Here is a 17,476-nt window from a genome sequence, read left to right on the forward strand (position 1 = left end):
TTTGACAATTTTTTTCTCAATTATGAGAGATGAATGATCTGGTTAAAAATATATAAAAAAGATATGTTGTTTTTATATATAAAAGATATAACTTTTTATCCATATCTTTGTCATTTTCTTCAAATGAACATAATAGTAACTATATTTGTAAAGTTCGTCGCAACAAACTGTGATGTCTTTGACGAGGCAAGTATTTGCAAAGGCCGGTGCTTTTTGGAGGCGGGGTGAGTGTTAATTTTGGAGGCAAGTGGACATAAAACTTGTGAAATCTAGGGTGCCATAATACAGACGAGCATGTGACGTCATCCAAAAACCTGTGACGCAATTCCTCTCATTGTGCTGAGTGTTTTGATATGTCACATGCCCATGTTGTAAAAAGTTTTTCGATTTTGCATATTTTGGGGCGGGGCTGCGGCACAACCAAAAGGCCAGTCGGTACATCAATTTAAAACTTTGTTCAGAGTATCACCCTTAAGGAGCTGGTTGAGTTTGGTGTAGATAGTTTGAAAGCTTGCCGAGTTACAAACCTCCAAATTTTATAATGGGAGTCTATGGGGAAAAAGGCCATTTTGAGGCCCGGTACCGGATGTACTGGTGCTCGGATCGCTTAGAAAAGTAAGAGCATCAATCTTCAGACCGGGTCTATAACATATCCGAATTTGGTGCATGTGGCTCTAAAGCCCTAGGAGGAGTTAGTATTTATAATTTTTTGTCTAAGCTTAAATAGGAAAACAGAATGTTGGCTTCTACAAAGCCAACATAATAACTGCACCTAACCTAATACTTTAGTACTATACCTTTTCGCAGCTGTAGACCGACTTTCTACTTTAATGATGGCTTCTGGCACCGAGCAGTCTACTACGTTAGAGATGTCTAGAGCTCCACCTGAGGAGAAAATAAGCATGGACAAATCCGCTGTTGAAAACGAAGAACTTTCTCCTACAGAACCGGATTTTACGGAGACAGGAGCAATCCACACCGAAGAGGTGCCTGTCACTTATATTGACGACATCACGAATGAGTCGAACATAATTGAATCCGATACAAAGTCAGGATCAACAACTCTTTCTGATACTACTGACATGCCTCCATGTGCAGAAAGAAGCAGCATTAACTCCGAGAACAACAAGAGTGTGACTAACCCACCATCACAACCGAATCGTTTGGATTTTTCTGTCTTGGATTCAGGGAACAAAGGTAGCCTTTTGCCAGTGGGGAAGACATTTCTGAACAGTTACTCCAGGAATTATAGTCAGCTTTTGAATGAAAACACAGACCTTTCTGTAAAAGGATGTGAGAACAAATCGAATATGTACAATATGTTAGATGATAGTGATTCCGAGAGTGACTCTGCTACAGATGGTGCTGTGAAAAATGAAAAGGCTCAGAGTGACTGTAAAGATACTCAGGACACTGACACTGATGAGGAGGTTGAGCTGTGTTACAGCGTCGTCAGTCAGCTTCAGCCAAATCAAGAGAAGGACACTTCTCCTACTCCTAACCAAGATATCTCAGGAAACCAGACAGATAAGGGGCTGATTGCTGATGAAGTACCTCAAAAAGCAGCTATGCACTTACATGACTCAAACAGAACAGACATTTCTACTTCTATCACAGCACCACAGAGTCCACTCATTCCCCAGTCTGCAAGTTCAGAGTCTTGTTTGAGTGGAGTCTCTAAGCACGATTCAGAAAAAAAGGAGACAATGAGTGCGACTCAGGGAGAAATGCCAAACCCAGAGCTATCAGACGGCAAAGCTGATGAGAAAATTGAAAAGGCTTTGGCACCTGTCAAATCCAGCATGACACTTTCAAGTGTCAGTAATCCCCCTGGAGCTCAGAATAACAGACATGTTACCCCACGGAGTCAAGAAAGGACATCTAAAATGCACTCAAATGAATTGTTTACCTCAGATGACCCCAGTACTGTGCCGGTGCCATCCATGTCAACTGTGACAGGGCCAAAGGCTTCACATATTTCCAGTGGGAAATCATCCAAGACACAGACTACAAAGGCCACCGAGAAAGAAAAAACATCTGACCCTATATCTCTTTTTACTGAAACTCAGCCCAAGTCCAGCACTCTTAGACCTTTGGAGCACAAGACTCTGAATAACAACCCTGTTTCACCCAGCTTAAATAGCAGGTATAAACTCGAAGAGAAGTCAAGCAGTTCTGCCAAGTTGAAAGGTTTAAGTATTAAGAGTAAATGCAAAGGACTAGATCAAACAGGAGGTAGACCTTCCAGAGCTGAAAGCCCTTTGTTAAAAAAGACCAATTGCTCCCCTACTCAGAACCATAAATTACCGGTCAATAGAATCACCCCTACAAATAGTCCAAACATTAGCAGATCACTAGAGAAGAGTAGTACCGCTCTTATTAATACAGGTGACCAAAGCCAAGACACAAATCTGTCAGATCCGACCAGTACTTTAAATGCAAATGACGCTCTCAAAGCCGAACTTAGCTCCAAAACAGAATACAAAAGTTGTCTATCAAAACAAAGTGAGGCGGTATATAAATGCGAGAACACAACTACACAAAGAACTTTCATCGAAGTGCGACTTTCATCTTCTGTATCGCCGTCTTCTTCTTCTGCACCGGTTTTAGCATGCAAAGAAACCGCAAATTCCAATTCAACACAAGTTCAAGGAAACCATATAATTCTCAAGGATAACTTACCCTCTTTGGGAACTTATATGGCTTTTGACTCCACTAAGTCTAGAAAAGAGCAAAACGATTCTAATAGAAGTTCACCTAAACCTGTGGACGTTACTCCCACAGAGACTACATGTCTTAAACCAGGCAAATCCAAACATTACCTTAAATCACTGGATCGAAGGAGCTACTCCACTGACAGCGACGCTTTCAAACGCCACTCCTTTTCTGTTCAGCAAAGAATCAAATCCTTTGAGAACTTGGCTAGTTTTGAACGTCCAGTTGTAAAAGGCATTGACATCCAGTCTTACGCTGTTGGCTCGAAAGCAGCTATCCACAAGAGGTTGTTTGGTCCAGCCCATTCCAACGATAATTACCCCCTAAAAAGGAGTCTTAGCTCTTGTGCAGAAATTTTAACCTTAGCTCACTATTCTTCAGTGCAGTCACAGAACTCTTCTTCTAATACAGTTATGAATTATGAAAATTCTGAATCATCACCTTCAACCGGACCCACCGGGACACTCGTAGAGAAAAGGGCGACACCCGAGGTCGCCGTACCTCTGTCCAGTACAGTACCGCATACTCCACCAGTGCTGCGCTCCCGTAACTCCCGGGCTAATAGTGGAATATCACGGTTAAAACTAAGGGAACTGAGAGCACTTAGCATGCCTGAACTTGATAAGTTATGCACTCAGGACTTCTCACAGGACCCTGGCGATGTCATGTTTAAAACAGAGCTGGAAATTCAACCCACAATTCCAGCAAATTCCTCATCAGGAGGCCTTCAGTGTACTGTGGTGACCAGGATGAGTATGGTGGAGTCTGGCTCAATTGGCAATGGCGAGCATGCTCAAGAACAAACCATGAGACAGTCAAGTTGGTCTGTTAGGTGAGTAAAATGTGCTTCTTCACTCGAATTATTATTGAACTATTGCGCTTTCAAGTTTATTCAAAATCTTTGAAAAGCATGCGTAATGTTTAACGTCAAACATTGTCATTGTGTCCTATTTTAGGCTTTAACTGACTATGCATAGATTATTCAGAATGAGCAGATGATATGATCTGAACTGATCCGAACACAGATATGACTAGGAGACATTAGGAAAGCTGAGGCTTAGGAAATCTAACCAGTTAAAATTGTTAGACAATATTGCAAACAACCAAAAATAATACCTGTGCAAATGAGATTAAAAAAAAAAATCAGTCTGCTAATCAGTAACATCCCCCAATACCTTTAAGTTTATTTATTACAGTGTTTAAGTTGATTACCAACATTTGTCACATCTCACAGATTTTAATTTCATGTGGATGGAAGTAAGATGCATTATGACTACTGTCCTATCTCTCTTCTATAACAGTCTGAAAGATTTATCATCTTCACCGGTGGAGCGGAATGAGGTGCAGAATGTCCTAAATTCTTTTCCAGCTGTATTGGATGTGATGACTCTGATAAAGGAGGTTAAAAATGTTTCAGAGGTAATGTCTTTTTTCTAAGACACTATATGTTTTGCGTAGTTCTTTTACAAGGCTATCAAGCATGCAAATTGTTTGATATATCACGAGGCATCTTTCCACCTGAACTGGCACTTTAACCTTAAATATAATATCAAATATTCTTAAAGAAAACCAATACTTTGATCACCACAATTGTGCGATCACCACTGATTCCTTGGTGTATATTTGGTGTGGATGTATTTTTCCTGCTCATGCTGGCGATGTATTGTTCCTGCTTATGTTAAAGGAAATCTAACCTTCGTGTAAATGTTTCTTCAGGTTAAAGAGGATACTTATTTTGTGATCTTGACAAAGAACGAGGGTTCTGGACTGGGTTTCAGCATCGCCGGAGGGGTGGATCTGGAGCAGAAATTGATCACTGTAAGCTCGCCCTTTTACATTCCTAGCAGTTATATCTCATATGTATCTTAGATGTTTTGTGTTGTGTTATTATATTTACCGGTCATACAATCAGTGTTAATAACATATTTATTGGTCATGTATTAAAGGTGGGGTCTCCGTTGTTTGAAAGCCACCAAAAATGTTGACATTTGAAATCACCAAAACAAACACGCCTCTAACCCAAATGGGTCCCACCCCTGTATTGATAGCTCCGCCCACACATACATACGTAACCCATACGTAACCAATATTACTCACCTATCGAGAAGGAAAAATTCTCGATAGGTGAGTAACGCTGTTACTACACAAAACACGGTTGTAGCTGCCTCTCTACATTACTACGATAGAAAAGAGGTGTTATTTGTTTTAGTAACAGCGTTTAGTTCAGGAGTTATTGACTCAGGAAACTCCGATCTGTGAATATGCGGCCAACTTCCCGCTCCTTCAGTTCTCTCCAGCGCTGGAAAGCTGATCCTATATTAACATGTCCTACTTCTTGCCTTATCGTAAACCTTTCTTCACTTTCTTTCTTTGTTTTTATCCTCCATGTCAATGTTAAAACCACTTTCACTCTCTCCGCCCATATTGACAAGCCCCGCCTCTTTCTGCTCATTGGCTACACGTTTTGTATTTGTTTTGTTTATCGGCCCGACTCAGTTTTCTGAAGCATTTCTCAAACAATGGAAACCCCACCTTTAAGATGGGTCAGAAAGTAATAATAATTTAAGCATGTTTCTCATGTAACTACCGTATATGAATTTTTTGATCTATCATGTTTTGTTGTTTTTGCCTTACATTTTCAAATCAACAAATCTAACGTGCTTTCTTTGGACAGGTCCATCGGGTGTTCTCTCAAGGTGCCGCCGGCTTGGAAGGTACCATTCGTCGTGGGGACATTGTGTTGTCTATAAATGGGAGCAGTCTAAGTGGGAGAACCCACGGCGAGGCTCTCTCCTATCTCCATCAGACCAAGCTAGCCAAAAAGGCACTCGTGGTTATTCAGAGAGGCAAAGACAGTGAAACTGTCACAGTTAGACAGGAACTTCTTTTAAAACCCAGAACAGGTTCTTCTTCTGCCTTTCCAGACATCAGCAGGGAAAATGGAGCAGGTAAATAAACCCTAATTACAAATAAACTATTCACCATAGAAAAAAATAATACAGATCATTATGCATCAAGTTAAAACTTCTTCCAGAGATCACAAGTTCAAATCACAGTGGCACAGCCACCCAGGAAGACTAGGGGCAAAATTGTCCATGCTCTCTGGTGTAAGGCATGGCATACTCTCCCTTTCTTGCCAATTACAGTGACAATAGGTGTTTTTTTCAGCTCAGGTATGCGGAAGAGGGTAGATAGCGCTTTCCTCTGAGTGTGTTATAATGCATTGTAAAACAGCCTGAGCAACATTTTAAAAAAAAAAAAATCAAGTTATAATATTTGCTATGTTGCTTGTTTTTTTAAAAATAGATTTATACCTTTTTCTTCTTTTAATACCTATAAATAGTTCCTGTTTTCAGGATAGATGTATCATTTCAGTATCAATACCAGATATTTTACGTATCTGTGCACACATGATGATGGATGACTTGACACACAAAAAAAGCATTACTTAAGAAATAATTCTTCATCTTTTTCTTCCTCTTCCTCTACATTCTTCTTCTTCTTCTTCTTCTTCTTCTTCTTCTTCTTCTTCTTATTATTATTATTATCATCATATCATTTTATGCGATTAGCATTTAAGGGTCAATGTTACTCTCTAATAGTGTCTTTTGCTGCTTGTCATTTGTAACATGATTTTATGTGTTCTAGCTGTGGAGGTCGGGCCAGATGGAGCATTAAGTGTGGAGCTGCTGAAGACGTCAGCAGGTCTGGGTTTCAGCTTGGAGGGGGGCAAAGCTTCAGCCCACGGCGACCGTCCTCTCTACATCAAACGCATTTTCAGAGGTAAACATCTCCCTCCATCTGAACTTCTCACCTCCACTAGGGGGGGATGTTGTTGTTAGTATGTTACCCAGCAACACGTTCTCAAAGCAAATTAAATGTTTTTCGATAAGAAATATAACGTTAGTTAGCGACATTAAATAACGGGCTGCTTTTATTTTCATAAACATTCATAATCACCTTTATTACACATTGTTAATAAATTATTATGTTTAAAAAGTTTAGCATAGTGACAATATTAACAATATGAGTATATATGTATATCTGTTCTGTTTATTTATTCAGGAGGTGCTGCTGAACTCTCCCAGGTTATAGATGTTGGAGATGAGCTCCTGGCTATCAACGGCAGGTCTTTGCAGGGACTAATGCACCACGACGCCTGGAATGTTATAAAGACTGTGTCTGAGGGCCCAATCCAGTTAGTCATTAGAAAACCACGCACTTCCGTATGACCTCTGAGGACTCGTTAGCTATATGTATGTATACGCAGTGCCAAACTGATCTTGTACATACTGTATGAAGACTTTTTACATTTTTATACTTGTTTTTCTACCACGTCTAATGTGACGATACATTTTTGGATGTTAACGGATCTTTCTGTTTTCGAAGGAGGGTATCTTCTCTATGAGTATTTGTGCAATCGGTGTAGCTAAGCAGGTACTTATTTGTACAGTGTAATTACATGAACATGAAATGCTCTTTTTTTTGCTCTAGATGGATTTATTTTATAAAAAAGCTTCTTACCCAAGGATGCTAAAGTTCTGTTTGACTGATTGACTGACTTGAAGCTTTCACATCGGCAAATCGTTCCTATTTCCTTTTCATTTCCTTACTGTCCTTTTTTAAGCCTGATCACAGCCACATAAAAGTATTTACACTTCCTGTATAAAAATACTTGTTTTGTTCTATTTGTTGTGCTAAAACTTATTAGATTTGAAATATTACCCACTTCTGATGGAACCGCTAGCTGTCATATGTAAAATATCACACCTTTTACCCCACAGCTTTTTTTCTGAATTGCTTTTCCTGACTAACTGCAGAATATTTCACACAACACAATTGCCTTCTAGTAGCCGTGAATATTTTTCAGCAGATAAACGCATCACAGACCTCGAACCGTAACTGTGATATGTCGAATCAACACAGCTTCCGTGTGGATATCACATTCTGCATGAATTATTTGTGTAAATATTGCAATCATGAGGAACATTGCCATGAATACTGCCCTTTTGTAAAGAGACATGAACTATTTTTTCGATGCAGTGCTGTTATTTATTTTGTAATCTTCCTTTCAATTATGTTAACAGTCCTAACATGAACATTTCCTTCCACTTATAATTTTGACATTTTTCTTTTCTTAAAAAAAAAAAAAAAAAACGACTCACAAAGGTACCGATAGCATCTTTATATATACTGTTGCTTCATTGTAGAGTTTATGCTGACCTTATTTATGTAAGCTGATCTGAAAGAGGCCTGGCATTTTGTGCAAAACATATTTGGTACATATATTAGAATTCTGTTATAATAATAATAATAATAATAATAAAAAAGTCAGTTTATCGGTTGAGTAATTACTACTATTTTATTTTCATGTCCTGTGTTATCGTGTGTACAAGATTCTGGCTGTATTTATCTGTTTGTATCTTTGGATTGATCCAGGAGCCTTTCTCCCGTGTATACTACTCTTAATCCTGACACTTTATGTTGCTGAATAGAAGGAACAGTCCCTTGGTTCCCAGGAACTGATAACAGCTTTGAGAATTTACAAATAATGGTGCAGAAAAACAATTTTTCTGGGACGGAACAACACGATGGTGAGGAATTATTTGAGCTCACAGGAAGCCTACGGTAACTCAAAGACATGCGTTGTAGGCTTTACATTTAAATTGTCTGCAGTCTGTATATGTGATTGTGCCCTCTGATAGACTGGCACGGCGTCCAAGGCGTTCCCTGCCTTGTGTCCCGAGTCTTGTGAGATAGGGTTCAGGTTCTCTGTGACACTATGGATGTTAAGCAGTTCAGAAAATAGACAGATGGTTGAATGTAGTAGTCCTAAAGTGGTAGGTGAGTGTTTATATTTATGCAGTGACAATTTATGACCCGGGGGCACAGTGGCTTAGTGGTTAGCACGTCCGCCTCACACCTCCAGGGTTGGGGGTTCGATTCCTGCCTCCGCCTTGTGTGTGTGGAGTTTGCATGTTCTCCCTGTGCCTCGGGGGTTTCCTCCGGGTACTCTGGTTTCCTCCCCGGTCCAAAGACATGCATGGTAGGTTGATTGGCATCTCTGGAAAAATTGTCCATAGTGTGTGATTGTGAGAATGAATGAGAGTGTGTGTGTGTACCCTGCGATGGGTTGGCACTCCGTCCAGGGTGAATCCTGCCTCGATGCCTGATGACGCCTGAGATAGGCACAGGCTCCCCGTGACCCGAGAAGTTCGGATAAGCGGTAGAAAATGAATGAATGAATTTATGACCCATTTACAGTTTATTTGACCTCTAAATAGTGCAACGGTCCAAATCTACAGACACACATTGACCTGCAAGGATCATTTTATATTAACTCTAGCCACAAACATATGGTAAAGCAAACTGTATGAGAGGGTTACATCACTTGGCATGAGTCTACAGACACTACAACGTTACCGGCATTGTTGGAGTGTTGTACCTGTGCAGATGGCAGCGAGAGACTCCAGAGATTTTCACTTTCCTCCTGCCAAAAATCCACAAAAAATTCCTGGCAAAAAATGTTCACTAAATGCGGATCTGTGTTTGGACACTGTACAATAACTTGGGCAGGAGAAAACTGCAGATGTTTTTCAGTGTCCTGAATTTGAATGTTTATTCAAACAGTAATTAATGGATGTTTATTTTTTGCCAGAAGACTTAAAAATAGCCGTGTACAGGTTTGGTGTGCAGGGTTGGGAACAGACAGTGTCGATGCAGCTGCTGGAAAACAGACTATATTTACACCAAAGAAAAGTGTGAATCAGCAGCAGTGTGTCTAGGACAGTCTTTGCATATACAAACTTTAATATCACACGTGAAAACAGGGAATTTTACCTTTAAAACTCTACAAAAGTTTGAACGTGTGGGTTTGCGATTCCTGAGGTATTTTAAATGCAAATTTGCTTGCAAGTGCAAATATTATTGCTATCAGAATAAGGAATCGCTTTACAAAACCGAGGAACAGATTTATATCTTTTATTAATCATTTGAAATGGTAAGCTTAAGGCTTGCCTGCTTATTTTTAGCTGCTTTGTTAATAGCTGGATTACTGTATATCCCCAGTGTGTCTGAATCTGTTCAATTCTATTGTTTTGTGGTTGGGACTGGATTAGCGTATCTCAGTGGAACAATATGACGGGATTGCTTGTATTGTTTTGTGGTTTTGTAGCGATTACACCCTGATAGTAGAAAGAAAAACAAGTGAGGTTGTCTCTCACTTCCTGTTTTTGTTCTGGAGAAGTCACACTCCTCGAGCACTTTGCTAAACCGGACTAGCAATCCGAGCAGAGGGAAATCCTGCAGCCTTCTCAGGGTATTACTAAAGTAAACATTCAATTTACTTCAAATAACATCGAAATTTCGAATGTCATTTTTGTTTAATTGGTAATATATATATATATATATAAGGAGGCTATACAACAAGGTGGGTGGATGTAAAAAAGAAAGTCTGAGCATGTCTTGTCTGACCTTCTTATAGCAAATTCTAATACCGCATAGTTTACGTGGGTTTATTGACATTTCTAGAGCAGCATGAAGCTTTTTTCAGCACCAGGATGTTAGATGTAGTCCATTTCTGTAAGATATGTGCTATATACTGTCTGTAATGATGGGGGATGAAGTGTAGATTGGCGGACAGTACAGTTTAGAGTGCTAATGTTTTTTTATCTCCAACAGTACAGAGTGCTAATGTGTACAGTGTACAGTACAGAGTGCTAATGTTTTTTTTTTTTTATCTCCAATCATTTAATAATATAAATGACTTGTACTTTACACTAAAGTACTTAGTTACACACAGGTACATGATGTATATTTATCAACAACTTTAATCTTTGTGGTTACGCAGTGGGTATCAGTGAGTGTGTTAGAATGTCAAGCTTTTGCCAGGCAATTTTCGTGTATGTGTGTGTGTGTGTGTGTGTGTGTGTGTACAAATAGTTGACAAATTAAAGGAAAAAACCAGTAGCTCTATTCTGCCGTTTGGACACGTTACTGGCATGAAGTCAACATAGAGGTAAGTTTCACAAACATCTTTTTTCTACGAGCAAACATTTTTTTCCTGATACAGTACGAACGACCTCATCCGGGACGTGTCGATGGTTTATTTCGGCCAGTGTATCTGCAATTTAGTCATAACTCACCTCCATCACACATATACAATCAGCACGCACCCCATGCTCAGGTTCTGATCCTTTAGCTAAGAAATGAAAAGCGTGTGGCTTTATCTGTAGCTCCCTCCTCCGAGCTCAGCGTGGTGACATCTAATTTCTCACTTTGCTGCCCTTCTTTGAATAGCACAGCCAGCTCTGAATGATTGTGTTCTGAGAGAACGGGACTAGGTCTGGAATTTTAAAGATTCCTGTTCAAAAGGGAGATGTGCCAGACTGTTTAAAATGGACAGCTCGTTGGTGTAACCACTGCTCATCAAGTGGATGGCATGCATTCTTAAATAACTGCTACAGTCCAACTGGGGCTGTGTTCCTTCTCATATCGTAAAAACTGCTAATGCTCAGTGAGCTCATGTTTTATTCAGAATAAAATGTGCCTCTGTTAGCCTATATAGCCTGTACACTCTACACTATAAGGTCCAAAAGCATGTCTTCCACTACGGCCTCATTTTTTATGTCAGTCATTTTTATTATTAAACCTGCATTTGAATGCATACGAATAAGAAACCAGTGTCAGTGATGATGAATAACGCACTGTTATATATGTTAGAACTGGCATGTGAAGTGTTTTCATAGCAATGTTGCCAAAAAAAAAAAATAAAGGTGAGAGCTATAACTAAACAGCTGCTAAATATTAAATTGAAGTGACGTGACATACGGCTAAGTACGGTGACCCATCCTCAGAATTCGTTCTCTGCATTTAACCCATCCAAAGTGCACACACACAGCAGTGAACACACACCCGGAGCATTGGGAAGCCATTTATGCTGCGGCGCCTGGGGACCAGTTTTTCTGGTTGGTTGGGGGCACCTCAGTTGTGGTATTGCTGGCCTGAGCTCGAACCCACAACCTTAGGAAACTCTCTAACCATTAACCCATGACTTCCTCGATATCGAAAGCTGACTAAAAGCTCTGTGTCTATAGTATAAGATACTAGTTGGTTAAAAGATGCAGTAAATCAGTAGTGTTGGATGGCAAAGTTATGCTATAATCCATGTAATGTGATTTAGGTCTGGCAGTTGTGGGTGATGATGTCTCATGGCCAGTGTCCAGTGAAGTAGGAGAAATACATGATGTACAGTATGGCTGATGAATGAATCCCACAGATGAAGAGGAATTATGAGCTCGCATAATTTTACCCAACAATATCCCAGTGCCAGCTAAATAAATCTACTCTTCCAGTCTGATTTCTGATGAGCAGCAAATTGGTTTTATAGAAAGAAAGGAACAAAAACACAGGACATTTTATAGGCTGTCATTTTTTTTTCAACATTTAAGTCGTCACCAGTCATGTGGAGATTCACATATAGAAAACATAAAGACAACATCTTTTCATATATTCAGATACACGCCATGTACAGTCGTGGCCAAAAGTTTTGAGAATTTCACAAAGTTTGCTGCTAAACTGCTTTTAGATCTTTGTTTCAGTTGTTTCTGTGATGTACTGAAATATAATTACAAGCACTTCATATGTTTCAAAGGCTTTTATCGACAATTACATGACATTTATGCAAAGAGTCAGTATTTGCAGTGTTGGCTGTTCTTTTTCAGGACCTCTGCAATTCGACTGGGCATGCTCTCAATCAACTTCTGGGCCAAATCCTGACTGATAGCAACCCATTCTTTCATAATCACTTTTTGGAGTTTGTCAGAATTAATGGGTTTTTGTTTGTCCACCCGCCTCTTGAGGATTGACCACAAGTTCTCAATGGGATAAAGATCTGGGGAGTTTCCAGGCCATGGACCCAAAATTTCAACGTTCTGGTCCCCGAGCAACTTAGTTATCACTTTTGCCTTATGGCACGGTGCTCCATCGTGCTGGAAGAAGTTGCTGTTGGAGGGTGTTTTGGTACCATTCTTTATTCATGGCTGTGTTTTTGGGCAGAATTGTGAGTGAGCCCACTCCCTTGGATGAGAAGCAACCCCACACATGAATGGTCTCAGGATGCTTTACTGTTGGCATGACACAGGACTGATGGTAGCGCTCACCTTTTCTTCTCCTGACAAGCCTTTTTCCAGATGCCCCAAACAATCGGAAAGGGGCTTTGTCGGAGAATATGACTTTGCCCCAGTCCTCAGCAGTCCATTCACTATACTTTCTGCAGAAGATCAATCTGTCCCTGATGTTTTTTTTGGAGAGAAGTGGCTTCTTTGCTGCGCTTCTTAACACCAGGCTATCTTCCAAAAGTCTTTGCCTCGCTGTGCGTGCAGATGCGCTCACACCTGCCTGTTGCCATTCTTGAGCAAGCTCTGCACTGGTGGCACTCCGATCCCGCAGCTGAATCCTTTTTAGGAGACGATCCTGGTGCTTGCTGGACTTTCTTGGACGCCCTGAAGCCTTCTTTACAAGAATTGAACCTCTTTCCTTGAAGTTCTTGATGATCCTATAAATTGTTGATTTAGGTGCAATCTTAGTAGCTACAATATCCTTGCCTGTGAAGCCATTTTTATGCAACGCAATGATGGCTGCACGCATTTCTTTGCAGGTCACCATGGTTAACAATGGAAGAACAATGATTTCAAGCATCACCCTCCTTTTAACATGTCAAGTCTGCCATTCTAACCCAATCAGCCTGACATAATGATCTCCAGCCTTGTGCGCGTCAACATTCTCACCTGAGTTAACAAGACGATTACTGAAATGATCTCAGCAGGTCCTTTAATGACAGCAATGAAATGCAGTGGAAAGGTTTTTTTGGGATTAAGTTAATTTTCAAAGAAGGCAAAGAAGGACTATGCAATTCATCTGATCACTCTTCATAACATTCTGGAGTATATGCAAATTGCTATTATAAAAACTTAAGCAGCAACTTTTCCAATTTCCGATATTTATGTAATTCTCAAAACTTTTGACAATTCAGTCAGTCACTCACTCACTCATTTTCTACCGCGTATCCGAACTACCTCGGGTCACGGGAGCCTGTGCCTATTTCAGGCGTCTTTGGGCATAAAGGCAGGATACACCCTGGACGGAGTGCCAACCCATCACAGGGCACACACACACTCTCATTCACTCACACAATCACACACTAGGGATAATTTTCCAGAGATGCCAGTCAAACTACCATGCATGTCTTTGGACCGGGGAGGAAACCGGAGTACCCTGAGGAAACCCCCGAGGCACAGGGAGAACATGCAAACTCCACACACACAAGGCGGAGGCAGGAATCGAACCCCCAACCCTGGAGGTGTGAGGTGAACGTCCCAACCACTAAGCCACCATGTCCCCCCACAATTCAGTCATTGTTAATTAAATGTCTCTTTACAGAAAGCTTCACCTTCATATTATCCATTTTTATTTTGTCATACAATATAATGTTTGTAACTTTAGCCTTAGATTGTCTTGAGCATCTGCCATACAAGTCTTTTAGAATGAGTTGTCACTATAGACACAATAAGGTAAGGGAATGAGCTTACCATTATAAGCCCGTGACTTCTGTTATACTCAGCACTACCGTCAACAGCTTCAGTTAATGTTCATAGAGATTCTGTTCAAAATCAGATTTGACCATTCACCAATGTGCAAATGTTACTTAATCACACATTTGTCCTTTTTGCTGATAAAGCCTAGTGTCCCAAGTATGAACTCACCATATAAATCACCAAACACTAAAGGTTTCACACACTTCTTTATTGTCTCAGATAAATGAACAGGAGCATTGCCAAGTGTGAGCATGGATTTTAGCGTGTGATAGTCACATTGTGCTGACTGGATGATGGATGGGCCAAATGTGCTTGGAACATTTTCCTAAATATTTTTCATCACACTTAAGCAATGAAATGTTAATGTAATCACCGAGTAGCACCTGAAAAACCCAGCATCGATTTCTGCTTGACTGAATGCATAATTAAAATGATTGCTGAGCATCTTGATCTTAAAACTCACCCCAAGAACTGTACTTCAATGTTTGTTTTCTTTTAAAATTATTTACTATTACTACTACTAATACTACTACTACTATTACTACTACTACTACTACTACTACTACTATTACTACTACTACTACTACTATTACTACTACTACTACCACTACTACTATTACTACTACTACTACTACTACTACTACTACTACTATTACTACTACTACTACTACTACTACTACTACTACTACTACTACTATTACTACTACTACTACTACTACTACTACTACTACTACTATTACTACTACTACTATTACTACTACTACTACTACTACTACTATTACTACTACTACTATTACTACTATTACTACTACTACTACTACTATTACTACTATTACTATTACTACTATTACTACTACTACTACTACTATTACTACTATTACTACTACTACTACTACTATTACTACTACCACTACTGCTACTACTACTACTACTACTACTACTACTACTACTACTACTACTACTATTACTACTACTACTACTAATAATAATAATAATAATAATAAGAGGAAGAGGAAGAAATTCACAACTACAACCCTTTGGTTCTTTGGTTGTCCATCAACACTTCAATGTTCTATGTAGAACTATACAAAAAGTGTTTATTTGAAAGAGGATGAAAGGATTTGAAACATTTTAGGGAAGGATGAACTCTTAAATATTAAGAAACCCTTTAAAGAACCATTAAAGCCATTTCTCTAGGGATACAGAGGGCAGAAAGTTTCCGGTAAATTTCAGGAACTTTCCACAGGAACTTCTCACTCATTTTCTACCGCTTATCTGAACTTCTCAGGCGTCATCGGGCACCAAGGCAGGATACACCCTGGACGGAGTGCCAACCCATCACAGGGCACACACACACACACTCTCTCATTCACTCACACACACACACACACACACACACACACTACGGACAATTTTTCCAGAGATGCCAATCAACCTACCATGCATGTCTTTGGACCGGGGGAGGAACCGGAGTACCCGGAGGAAACCCCCGAGGCACGGGGAGAACATGCAAACTCCACACACACAAGGCGGAGGCAGGAATCGAACCCCCAACCCTGGAGGTGTGAGGCGGAGGTGCTAACCACTAAGCCACTGTGCCCCCCATCCACAGGAACTTAATCTGGGGAATTTTGGAAATATTCCAAATTGGAAACTTTATTGGAATTTATGGAAATGTATGGGAATTATTTGGAAATATAGGGAAATTTATATAAACTATATCATATACAAACATAAACATTTTTTTTGGTCATAAGCAAACATGCATGCAAGGTAACACAAATTTTAAAAATGACATCTTCACTGATTTAATTGTAAGTAGAACTTTAATTGATTCTTTCATTGAGTAACACAAAAGCATAATAAACATTATTATGCTTGTAATAAACATAATAAACTTAATAATTGTAAAAAACATTTTTACCTATGATTGATGTAATCTATTCTAATTAGTAAGGTAGTTATTAAGTTTAGGTATTGGGTACAATTAAGAATGTAGAATAAGGCAATGCAGAATAAGGCATTAATATGTGCTTAATAAGTACTAATCAATAGCCAGTACGCTATTAATATTCATGCTAATAAGCAACTAGTTAAATGAAAAATAAAGTGTTACTGTGCATGTTATGGAAGAATGTAAGTACATGATGGGGGTGTGGCAAATGATTCCTCATGAACTGCTGAGGCAGTGCACTTCATTTCTGTAAAGCTATAATAATACTAACTAACTAATAATAATAACACTATAATAAAATTGAATTGAATTTATTGTGAGAAGAGAAAAAAGTGAAGAGAAGTGAAGTAAAAGAAGAGAAGTGAAAGAAGAGAAGAGAGGAGAAGAGAAGTGAAAGAAGAGAAGAGAGGAGAAGAGAAGTGAAAGAAGAAAAGAGAAAAAAGAGAAGAGAAGAGGAGTGAAGTGAAGTGAAAGAAGAGAAAAGAGAAGAGAAGAGAAAAAAGTGAAGAGAAGTGAAGATAAATGAAGTGAAAGAAGGGAAGTGAAGTGAAGTTCAAGAAGAGAAGAGAAGTGAAAGAAGAGAAGAGAAAGTGAAAGTGAAGAGAAATGAAGTGAAAGAGAAATGAAGTGAAGTTCAAGAAGAGAAGAGAAGAGAAGTGAAAGAAGAGAAGAGAAAAAAGTGAAGAGAAGAGGAGAGAAGTGAAGTGAAAGAAGAGAAGAGAAAAGAAGAGAAAAAAGTGAAGAGAAGTAAAAAGAAGTGAAGTTAAAGAAGAGAAGAGAAGAGAAGTGAAGAGAAGAGAAGTGAAGAGAAGGGAAGGTAAGAGAAGAGAAAGCAGTGTCCTGTGTTTTATCAGATAAATTAAAAGAGAAGGGTTCTAAAGGAGAAGGAAACTGAAGAAATCCTTGGATGGAATGGAATATTTTATTTTTATCAATGTTTTTTTTTTTTTCTTTCCTAAAACTGTCCTGTACATCTCCCGAACAGCTTTCTATTACAGTACAATTTCATTTAAAGGAAAAAAGCAGTCTACCAAGACAATGTTAATAAACTGGTGTACATTAATTATATTATAGCTATAAATCGGTGCCTCTCGGAGGGAAAAAAGATTGCAGCAGAAACATTTTGAGTGGAATAGCATGATTATGGTGATGAAAATATCTCAGGTCTCTGGATATTTAAGCTGACTTTACGTAGCATGAAGAGCAGATGATA

General features: G+C 39.3%; 1 protein-coding gene across 6 annotated transcripts in view; it reads left to right on the forward strand.

Moving 5' to 3' along the window:
• pdzd2 (PDZ domain containing 2) overlaps window positions 1-8,054 on the forward strand; it is an 84,682-nt gene extending 76,628 nt beyond the window's left edge. For 5 of the 6 annotated variants that reach the window (XM_047818662.1, XM_027162803.2, XM_047818665.1 and 2 more), the window contains 6 exons: window positions 808-3,547; window positions 4,017-4,134; window positions 4,432-4,533; window positions 5,390-5,663; window positions 6,364-6,498; window positions 6,781-8,054. In XM_047818662.1, coding sequence (XP_047674618.1) covers window positions 808-3,547; window positions 4,017-4,134; window positions 4,432-4,533; window positions 5,390-5,663; window positions 6,364-6,498; window positions 6,781-6,947 — 3,536 coding nt within the window. In that variant the 3' untranslated portion in view covers window positions 6,948-8,054. The remainder of the gene's footprint in view (window positions 1-807; window positions 3,548-4,016; window positions 4,135-4,431; window positions 4,534-5,389; window positions 5,664-6,363; window positions 6,499-6,780) is intronic. The other variant, XM_047818663.1, reaches the window with a different exon arrangement.
• Window positions 8,055-17,476: the final 9,422 nt, after the last annotated feature.

The sequence above is a fragment of the Tachysurus fulvidraco genome, chromosome 9 (assembly GCF_022655615.1).
Source record: "Tachysurus fulvidraco isolate hzauxx_2018 chromosome 9, HZAU_PFXX_2.0, whole genome shotgun sequence".
Lineage (NCBI taxonomy): Eukaryota > Metazoa > Chordata > Actinopteri > Siluriformes > Bagridae > Tachysurus > Tachysurus fulvidraco.